Below are 11,477 nucleotides of genomic sequence, written 5' to 3'. Positions count from 1 at the left end.
AGCATATTATATTGACAGAGCCACATCAATGTTCATAGCAGCTCAATTCACAATAGCTAAGCTATGGAACTAACCTAGGTGCCCTTAAGCTCATGAATGGATAAAGAAAATGTGGTGTATATATACACAATGGACCATTACTCAGCCATAAAGAAGAATGAAATGATGACATTTGCCGGTAAATGGATGGAACTGGAGAATATCATGCTAAGAGAAATAAGCCAGTCCCAGGAAACCAAAGGTTGAATGTTCCCTCTGATATGTGGATGCTGACTCCCAATAGGCTGGGGGAGGGAGGAGTGGAGGTTCAACAGGATTGGACAGGGGGTAATAGGGGAAGGAAGGGGGGCTGGGAATGGGAAAGACAATACAATGAATTAGACATTACTTTCCCATGTTCATGTATGAATACACATAAATTTGCTGAGAATCAAATTTACAAATTCAATTTTCATCCATAAGATATGAACTGTTCTGTTCTTTACGTATGTTCATTGCCCTTCCCTGGAGTAGGATTATGTTTCCCTCTCATGATGTAGGCATGAACATATGACTGACAATGTCCCAGCTAAATACTTTTTATTAACTTGGAATCTGGATTAAAGTCAACATGGAGCAGAGTCACCCTTGACCTGCAGTGGAAAAATGGCCACCAGGATGGGAAGTGACTACCAGAGCATCATATAGCCTATCTAAATGAACACATACATGCTCATGAGAAAATTTTGATCATTTATATTTTCCTTGTAGATTTTCAAATGTATTGGCACATAGTTGCATTTGATATTATTTTAAAATCTCTGTATCAGTGCATAGAAACCTCTCATATATCATGCTATTTATGTTTTGTTTTTTATTATTCAGAATTGTTATAGGTTTGTCCGTTTTAACTAGCTCTTGGTTTTATCAATTTTACTTTTTCTGTATTCTAATTTGTTATCTACATAGAGTTACACTTTGTCCTTTCTGTATGAATGCATGAATATTTCCCTGGTTCTTCATATGCCAAGCAAATTTTTTTTTCAGAGCTTGGGATTGAATCCAGGGCTGCTCTACGCTGAGCTACATCCCTGACCCCCATTTCATTTTGTTGTTGTTTTGTTTTTCAAGACAGGGCCTTGCTAAGTCATTAATTTACTGAGTCTGGGCTCCAACTTGTGATCCTCCTGTCTCAGTCTCCCTAGTCACTAGGATTTCAGGCTTGCACCACCATGCCCAGTTACTAAGTAATTTTTTATTGTATCTGAAGATTATATAATAATATATTCATGTTATGAGATTATGGGTCTTGTTTATTTATTTATTTTTTTTATGTTCAATATGATTTTATTTAAAAATTTCTAAAGCTGAAGGAGGGATCTGATCTTTTGTTAGAAGAAAGTTTTTTTTCACAGTATACATTTGTTAGCCATTTTTGCTTTGTATTGAATAAAAACAGAAAAGGAAGTTTCTGTTCAAGATCCTCACTCCAACGCACTGAGCCAGGTGCTTGGCATCTTGTAGTAGGTAACACATTCTGTGGTCTTGAGGCCCATAGCAAATCCCCTACCCATGGACGGGTAACACAGTTCTCTTCCAAACACACTGCTCTTACACATGGTCCTGAGACTCCTTCACTTTTAAATTAGGAAAATGTGAAAGGATTCTTTAACCCATTGCCTGCAAAAAGCCCCACTATCTCTTAACTCTTGGCAATTTCAAGTATACTTGAAATTTATAAGATGCTCCACATTTAATGGAACAACTCAAATGTTAAAAAAATTAGGTCAAGCAACATGCTTTAATATTTTTAAATGTTACTTAGTGAAATTTATTGAAACAAGATATGCAGCACGTTCTTGTACTTGGTATTATAAACTCCTACTGACGATCGCTACTTAATGGTCAAAAAAATAGAAAAAGAGAAGAAACTAGACTATTGGTATATAACAATGTCTGCAGGGAATGTCAAGTTTTAACTTTTGTGAACTGAAATTAACTTGAAGGAAAAAATGGATCTACAAACCAACACCCATATTATTTTAAATGATGAGGTAGATTTTTTTTCCCCAGTGCAGTCATGTGAAGATAACAAAAATCCAGACTTTCAAATGCTCTTTAAAATAATAATAATAAAAAAAGTTCAGGTTATAGTCACTTTCACAAAAAAGACATTTATAAACTATGAGGTGGAAAGGTCATACTCAGACATGTTCTGTGCTTGAGGTGGTACTTGGAGCTTCAAGAATCAGTCTTGGATCAATCAACTCTCTCCAAAAAACAGTGATCCTCCTCTCTTGTGTCACAGCGTACTGAACCACCTCAGTTCCATTTTCGTTGTGATAAACCAAATCAAATTTCCCAGGTTCTTTCAAGGCAGGTAAGGATGAGAGAATTTCTATATCTACTTGCTGGGTCTCTGGATTGTGACTTAATATTTTTCCTTCCTTGTAGTCAGAGACATCAGGAGAGTAATCAGATGTTAGTTCCAAAAGCTTAAATGCAATCTTCTCTCCAACTTGAGGGGCAGCTGCTAACAGTGGTAATAGACTATAGTCCTTCTTGTGTATCTCTACTGGATTCTGGATAATAGTAGATGAATTTGTTACTATCTCACTTAATTGCTGCTGCTTCTGATATTCAGTGTTAGTATTTAAAACACAGGAAACAGCATGCCCTCGTCCTCGACCTCTCCCTCGAATGCCCCGACCTCTCACTCCCTTCCAAGAAAGAAGGTCCTCTCCTCTCCCCCATCCTCTTCCTAAACTGGTGGAGAGAGGCACACTGGGAGGAGGACCAGGAGCCTGTTTGTTAGTATTTGAGTCCATAAATTTCCACCCAATCGCACTTGGAGTCTGTACTGCCAGCCCCGGACCTGGACAGCCTCTTCCTGAAAAGAGGCCTACTGTCTTTAAGAACCCTGTAGCATACTCCGCGGTGCTCTTGGACACCATGCACTGGTCATCTGAATCTGAAGTGGAGTCGGAACTAGAAGATGTGGCTCTGGTGATTTTGCCCTTGCTGGTGGTAACGGCAGCTTTTGCAACCAGTTTGTTTGCGGCTGTATTTTTTGTAGAGGGTTCTTCTTTTGATAACTCAGTTGATAGTTTCTCTGCAGAATTTCTAACCTCCAATGTGACATTGCTGATACCATCACTGTTCGAATCATGACCAGAACCAGACTCCGACTCCGAGGAGGAATTGGGGCTGTCTTTTGAACATGGGCCTCCCCCGCCTTTCCTTCTGGCTTTCACAAGGCTGTTTTTAGCAGAACCTTTCTGAGAACTAGATTTCTGGGTGCTCCCCTCTTTTGACATCTGTGCTTTGGGACACTTGGAATTCTTGGTCTGTTTTTTATGTTCACATTTCTCCTTTTTCTTTGGAGATTCCCTTCTGGTCTCTTCCTCCTCCTCATCCACTGTGCCACCTGTTTTATTTTTTCTCTTGCCTTTTTTCTTCCCAGTCTGATCGGTGATAGCTTTTGGTTCCAGATCAAGACTCTCTCATTAATGCTATTGTTGTCCTGCCTCTTCCACTGCTTCTTTGAATATCTGTAACTTAGTTCTGTTTCTTCATCTTCCTCCAACTTAAAAGCCCGCTTCTTTGCTTTTCTAGGTAAATGAATATCATCACCATTACTGACTGCTAGAGAAGTCTCAGGAATTTCTCTCTCTTCTAACTTAACTCTGAGGCAGTCGTTGTCCCTCACCAGGTGCGCGCTCTCGGCCGGGGGGCAAGAGCCCCCCCTCCAGGTAGAGACCTAGAAGGGCCCCAGAACTGAAGCCGAATCGCTGGCCGATGAGACTGATGAGATCTGTGACCACTCGGCATCTGTTCAGGTCGACCAGAAGCGGGTCTTGTTTAAATCCTATGAATAATATTGATATTTTCACTTTAGCAGGCAATCAGCCTGGGTAAATTCAAGTGACACATTCTGACCAGCTCTCTGGGCTGTGGTTCCAGTGTCAGTTGAGCTTTGAAAGCTTTCCTGTATTCATGCACCACCCAGTGACCAGTTTGGGAACTGAGTCATGGTCTATCCTTTCGCAGTTCTCAGAATATAGGAACAACACATCCAAGCACATGCAACTCAGAGGGAGGTCTCGGAGTTCATAATCAACACTACAGGGTGGCTTTCTAGAAGTTTTCCCTCTACATGTTCCCTACCCTTGGTACTTTCCATTTTCCTGGGGCTTCCCTTTTGGGTGTTCCAAGAAGAAATCTGGGGGCTTTAGTTATCCTTCTGTGCTGCACCACATCAAGGGCCATGTGGCAAGATTAGAGAGAAAAATTTCAAGCTGTAACTTAGAATTCTGTTGTTCTTTCCTGCTGGCCTACTGATATTTCTTTTTGTTGTTCAAAAATAGCTGTTCCATACATTCTGCGTAGGATTTATAGCTACACTCAATGGGGGAGACCGGGCTGTGCTTCCTTCATCCTACCTACAAGTCAAATTTTAGCCAATTAATTTTATTTATCAGTTTTTGTTTTGTTTTGTTTTGGGTACTGGGGATCGAACTCAGGGCCTTGTGCTTGTGAGGCAAGCACTCTACCAGCTGAGCTATCTCCCCAGTCCATCAGTTTATTTTTGACAAAGGTGTAAAGGTGATTTGATGGAGAAAGTATAATATTTTTAACAAGTGCATAGGCAAATAAAGGAACCTCAAAACTTGCCTTACACCATACACAAAAATTAAGTAAAAATAGAATGTAGACCTAAATGTGAGAGCTAAAACTAAAATTTCTAGAAGAAAACAATTAAAAATTTAGATAGGATAAAAACTAAGACAGTTTTTTGAACTAATAAAAAAATTTTACCAAAATTGAAAACTTGTTTCTCAAAAGACTGCTCAGAAAATGACAAGTCAAACCACTGTCCTAGAAAAAAAATTTGCAAACTCTAATAAATTCTTATATCTAGAATAACAAAGAATTATCAAACTCAATGAGGTAAACAATCCAATCACTGTACATGATGAGTATTAAATAGATTGTAGAAGACACTGGTATATTTATTTCTTGCTAACAGTGTGATTTTCTTTCACAGTTTGAGGCAATATTTCCCTAAGCCGTAAAATGTTTTTTTCTTTTTTCACCTTTTAAGCAAATTTCTATTCAATACCTTTTAATACCTGATTTAAATATCAACTTATAGAAATTTTATCACCTCACTTAAGCAATATTGAGAGGTCTCGGCATTGGGGAGATTGGTGGAAGGCAGATAATTTTATATTAGAGCAGATATCACATTTTATTATAATTGTATCTATTGTAAATTTGATTTTCATACAAAAAAACAAGCTCCTCAAATTTAAAAACTTTTTTGGAGGAGTACTGGGGATTGAACTCAGGGGCACTTGACCACTGAACCACATTCCCAGCCCTATTTTGTATTTTATTTACAGACAGGATCTCACTGAGTTGCCTAGTGCCTCACTTTTACTAAGGCTGGCTTTGAACTCAACATCCTCCTGCCTCAGCCTCCTGAGCCGCTGGGATTACAGGCATGCACCACTGTGCCCAGCTAGTGCCTTCTTGATATGAAATTTATTTTCAGGTTTCAGGTTTATTGCCTCCTCAATAAATTTTTAGCATGCCTGTACTAAACTTGCACTTGCACACTTTGTGTATATTCTAGCTTCCATCAATTTCATAAATGTGGTGTGGTTTTTTTCACAATAACAGCAATTATGAGGACAACTGTCCTCATATATGCTTCTATAAAGAGGCCAAACTCAGACTTCCTTTTAGATATTTAAGCATATTTTATCATAATAGAGCCAGTTTTCAGACAGTGTTTCATTCATGCACACAATATTTGAATGGTCCCTATTTGCCACTGTTGTAGATACTAGGGATAGGTGAAGAATAGAACATAAATTTCTACCATCAGAACTTACATTGTAGTGCAGAGAGAGATACAACAATTAAGATCAAAGAAATATATAGCATGTCAGGTATTGGTTACGTAGGCTAACTACATAGCTTATCAATTGGGATGGGATACTCCTGAAAACAGAATGGGCTGTCCCTGGTAAACCATCGTATAAAAATACCCTAGAGCTAAGTACTAAAGGAGAAATAAAGCAAGGAAAATATACTGGCAGGCATTTACATGGGGAAGAAAATAATAATGGCAAATTTACATATGAATCTTATATGTGAAATTATATTTGTGTGGAGACATAACAGTTGAGGAGCACATCCTGTAGATACCTGCATGTTCCTGGGGAAGCACTTTCATGAAAGAGAATAACAAGTAGAAAAGTCCCATACTAGAAGGGTAAATGAAGAGATGGCAGCGGACTGGCTCATACAGATGCATGTCAAGAGGGAATGAGAGGCCCAGATTAGGTATAAGGCTTTATAGATCTATAGATCTTTATAGTCCTTTAGTAAGGACTCTGGTTTTGCTCTACGATGGAAGGTACTGAAAAGCTTTGAGTGCATGTGACATCTGATTAGAATTCTACTGGGCAAGAACACCTCTGGTTTCTTGTAGAAAATGGACTGAATGGGGGCAAGAGTTGAAGTAGAGAGTCAAATTAGGAGGCTGTTGCAGTGATGCAATGAGATGTTGGTGACTTGGACCGGAATGGTAGCTGAGGAGGTGGCAAGATATAGTCAAGTTGTGGATATGACTATAAAGTTATTGTTAGGACTTGCTGATGAACTAAATATGACACGTAAGAGCATGGGTGGGTTTTAAGGTGAGGACAGGAAAGAGGAAATATCAGAAGTTACATTTTTAACAAATTGAATTTGAGATATTATTAAGTTTTCCAGATGAAGATGTCAAGTAGGCAGTCAAATATGAATCTAAAATTCTGAAACCTAGAGGTCCATACTAGAGATAAAAAGCTGGGCATTTTCAATACAGAGATAATATTGACACAAGAATGGATGAGCTCCTCAAATACATGAGAAAGAGGTCCAAAGTGTACCTCTTAGGGAACACCAGAATTTAGAGGTTAAAGAGACAAATGAACTCACATATGAAACTGAGGAGCAGGCAGGGAGGTGGGAGGTAAACCAGGCAAGTATCCTAGGAATCAAGGAGGTAGTGTTAAAGGAAGAGAGCAATCAATCGATAGTGTCAGATCCTGCTGATAGATACAACAAGATGAAGACTGAACCTCACAATGTGCAGGTCTGGAGACTGTGACTGGAGCAGTTTCTGTGGAGTATAGCACAAGAAAAATGGGAAAAAAGGAATGCCAAGTTCAGTTAACAATTCCAAGGAAGTTTCTCTGAAGGGAAGAAGATAAAGATGACAGCTTCTGAAGATGTCAGAAGAGAAAAATTTTAAAGATAAAGATGCAGTGGAGAAAGATTGAAGATGCAGAAGAGAAACAAGTGGCAAGGAAGAATGTTTCTTCTCTACAAAATTTTAGGGACAGTTTATCCATAGAAACAGGAGGGGAAGTAGAGTATGGAGTACTCTGCTATGCACAGTAAAAGAAATGCATGTGGTCCTAAAACATAAACATTCTGAAGAAACCACACCTACTGTTATGGTTTAATTGTGTTCCTCCAAAGTTATGTTGAATTCCTAACCCTTGGTACCTGTAAATGTGATGTTATTTAGAAACAGGATGATCACAGATGTAATTAGTTAAGGTGAAGTCATATGGAAATAGAATGGGGCCTCGAATCCAATATGACTAGTGTCTTTGTAAAAAGGGGAAATATGTAGAAGGAGACATGCACACAGGGAGAACACCATACCGAGAAGCGTGGGGAGAGGCCTGCAATGTCAACACTTGATCTTGGACTTCAAGCCTCCAGAACCATAAAATAATAAATTTCTTGGTTTTGTTTAAGCCAATTGGTTTGTGGTACTTTGTAAAAGCAGCACTAGCAAATTAAAATACAACAATAACAAGGTCTAAGAGGAAAACAAGTTTGGGACATATCATTTAAAATCAATATAACTTTAGAGCCAGAACACTCAACAGAAATGGTCATTGGCACATGCTTATTTTCTACTTGGAAATTTAGTTTGTTCACTGAAACCTAAAATAGCCAAGGTTTGGTGGTGCACGCCTGTAATCCCAGCAGCTTGGAGGCTGAGGCAGAAGGATCACGACTTCAAAGCCAGCCTCAGCAACTTAGTGAGGCCCTAAGCAACTCAGCAAGATCTTGTCTCTAAATCAAATATAAAAAAGGGCTGGGAATGTTGCTCAGTGGTTAAGCACTTCTGAGTTCAATCCCCAGTGCCAAAATAAAGAAATAAATATCTAAAATAAACACTTAAAAATTCAAGGAGAAAAAGTCATTGGTACCTGGAAGTAACAGGCACACTGCCTAGGCCAGAACTTAACTTTCTGGAGTCTGCACCAAGGAATGTCAAAAATACACCACACACTGCCCTACAAATGTTTATAGGTACAAGGGCTTCTACTGCTAGCAAAGCAATTGAGCTGAGGGCTTCAGTTGTAATTCTTCTGCTATTCAGACCCACCTTGCTGAAAAAATACTTTTGGACCAAACACAGTTTCTATTATATTAATATTGGACCTTAGTGTTCAGATGAACTTGAGCATAGGCTTATGAATACAAGTAGTAGGGATAGATGTGGGGTAGAATATATGGAGATTCCTCCAGTTGCTTCCATCCTTTTGACCAACAAAGATGCAGTGACATTAGCTGATGGCAATAATGGGTAGAGAGTGTGTCAGGATTTGAGGCCAAGAAAGTGGGTACCAAACAGTACTGAAGAAAAGGGGACAAAGTAGATGATTACACAGCATCAGTGGCCATTTGAGGTCTGTAGTCATGACTTTTTAGCCACATTAAGCTGCTCAGGAATTGGACTAAACCAAAACAGTGAGTTATCCAAGTCAGTCCAAAAAAGCTGCATGGGGACACAGGCATTGACAACACGTGCAAGGAACTGACTAGAGTATACCACAAAAGGAAAGAAGTGATCTAGCACATCAAAATCCTAAAGATTCCACCAAAATCTGTTAGAACTGATAAGGTCAAAAATTGTAGGTCACAAAAACAATATGGCAGATCAGTTATCATTTCTATATGCTAACAATGAACTGTCTTAAAAAGAAACCAAGAAAACGGTCCCATTTACAATATCTACAAAAAATAACTAGGAGTTAATTTAACCCACAGGGTAAAAGATGCGCACACCTAAAACTATTAGAGAAATTGAAGGAAACACAATAGAAAAATATCCCATATTCATGGATTAGAAGAATTAATACTGTTAATTCATACTACCCAGAGCAATTCACAGATTCAAGATGATCACTACTAAAATTCCAATGATTTTTTTCAAAAAAATAGAAAAAATAATATTAAAATTCATATAGAATGACTGGAGTTGTGGCTAAGTGGTAGAGCACTTACCTGGCATGTGTAAGGCCCTGGGTTGGATCCTCAACATCACATAAAAATAAATATATAAAATAAAAGGATTCTGTCCATCTACAACTAAAAATATTTTTTCAAAATTCATATAGAAACACAAAACATCCCCAACAGCCAAAACAATCTTAAGCATAAAGAACAGTCAGATACACCATACTACCCGATTTCAAATCAATTAGAAAACCATAATAATCAAGATAGCAGGGTACTGGCATAAAAATAGATACATAGACCAATGGAATAGAATAGAGTTCAGAAATAAATCTAAATACTTTCAATCATTTTCATTACAAAGTTACCAAGAACACACAATGAGGAAAGGGAACTCTTTAATAAATGGTGCTGGAGAACTAGATGTCCATATTCAGAAGAAACAAAATAGAACCTCATATCTCACCATATACAAAAATCAATTCAAAATGTATTAAAGATGTAAATGTAAGACCAAAAACTGTAAACACTACTAGAAGAAAGCACAGAGGGAAAGCACTATGATGCTGGTTTGGACAATATTTTTTTTTTGGATATGACTCCAAAAGCATAAGACAGTAAAAACAAAAATAACAAAATGGAATTACATCAAAGTCAAAATCTTTATAGCAAAAGAAGCAATCAACAGAATGAAAATATAATCTATGGGATAAGAGAATATATTTGCAAAATATACATCCAATAATAGATTAATAACCAAAATACAAAGGAACTCAACTCAGTAATAAGAAAATCCATTTTAAAAATGGTAAAGAAACAAGGGGCAGTGGTGCACACCTGTAATCCTAGAAGCTCTGGAGGCTGAGGCAAGAGAACTGCAAGTTCAAAGTCAGCCTCAGCAACTTAGCAAGATCCTGTCTCAAATAAATGAAACAAAAAGAGCTGGGGATGGGGCCCAGTGGTTAAGCACCCCTGAGTTCAATCCTTGGTACCAAAAAAAAAAAAAAAAAGGCAAAGAACCCAAATAGACATTTCTCAAAAGACATATAAATGGGCAACAAGTATATGATAAAAGGCTCAACATCATTAATCAGGGAAACACAAACCAAAGCCACAATGTGGTATCTCCTCGCATTTGTCAGAGTAGCTAAACAAAAAATATGAAAGATAAATGTTGGTGATGGTGTGGAGAAAACCTTGTGTACATTGCTGGTGGGGAATATAAATTAGTATAGTCATTGTGGAGAACAGTATGGAGTTCCTCAAAAATATACTAGAAGTATCATATAATCTAACAATCTTGTTACTGGGTATACTAGCCAAATGATACAAAATCAGTATGTCAAAGATCCCTGCACTCCTATGTTCACTGCAGCATTGGGGTGATATCGGCCAAAGGACACAAACTTTCAGTTAGGAGGAAAAAGTTCAAGAGATCCACTGTACATCATGGGTGACTAGAGTTAATAACAGTATTTTGTGTACTTGAAAACTGCCAAGAGTACATTTTAAGTGTTGTCATCTCAAATAAATTAAGTGAGCTTTATGTTACCATAATGAAATACCTGAGACAAGTTACTTTATAAAGATGTTTATTTTAGCTCAGAGTTTTGGAGGCTGAAGGCCACCCTTCAGTTGCATCACCTCATATAGCAGGCAGCAAAGGCAAGAGCCAAACAAATTACTTCTCAAACCAGGATAAGAGAAGCTGGATGGGGTCAGACGCACTCCTTTTATAATGACCCTCTCCTGAGAACTACCTTCTAAGGGCATGGCCCCAATTACCCAGGAACCTCCCACTAAGCGCCACTTTCCAAAGGTTCTACAGCACTTTCCAATACCACCGCCCTGTGGATCAGGACTTCAATCACAGTAGGGCCTTGGGGGACCAAAACTTATTCAAACCATAGCAGTAATGCAATGCCTATGTCAATTAGCTTGATTTAGTCATTCTACAATACACATATATCAAAACATTCTTGCTGTACACTGTAAGTATTCACAATGCTTGTCAATTACAATTTTAATTTTACTCTTCACCTGAATGAAACACTTCACTGAGAAGAAATTATTGCCTAGTCTAGCACAGATATGGGCTTCTGAAGTAGCAGTTGAAGGAAAAGCAAGAGATCCACTGATGGCTTCCTCTTTTTTATATATTTTTACTCTCTAGAATACAC

General features: G+C 38.1%; 1 protein-coding gene across 1 annotated transcript; it reads right to left on the bottom strand.

Annotated features, from left to right (window-relative positions):
* Positions 1-2,133: 2,133 nt before the first annotated feature.
* LOC124971709 (coilin-like) lies at positions 2,134-11,070 on the bottom strand. The gene is given in 4 exon segments (XM_047535357.1): positions 2,134-3,475; positions 3,478-3,712; positions 3,714-3,847; positions 10,983-11,070. Coding segments are annotated over 4 exon segments (1,749 nt in total). The 3' UTR covers positions 2,134-2,183.
* Between the last annotated feature and the right edge of the window lie 407 nt (positions 11,071-11,477).

The sequence above is a fragment of the Sciurus carolinensis genome, chromosome X (genome assembly GCF_902686445.1).
Source record: "Sciurus carolinensis chromosome X, mSciCar1.2, whole genome shotgun sequence".
NCBI classification, from domain to species: domain Eukaryota; kingdom Metazoa; phylum Chordata; class Mammalia; order Rodentia; family Sciuridae; genus Sciurus; species Sciurus carolinensis.
Note: the sequence above shows the minus strand (reverse complement) of the source record. Positions and strands in the feature narration are given on the sequence as shown.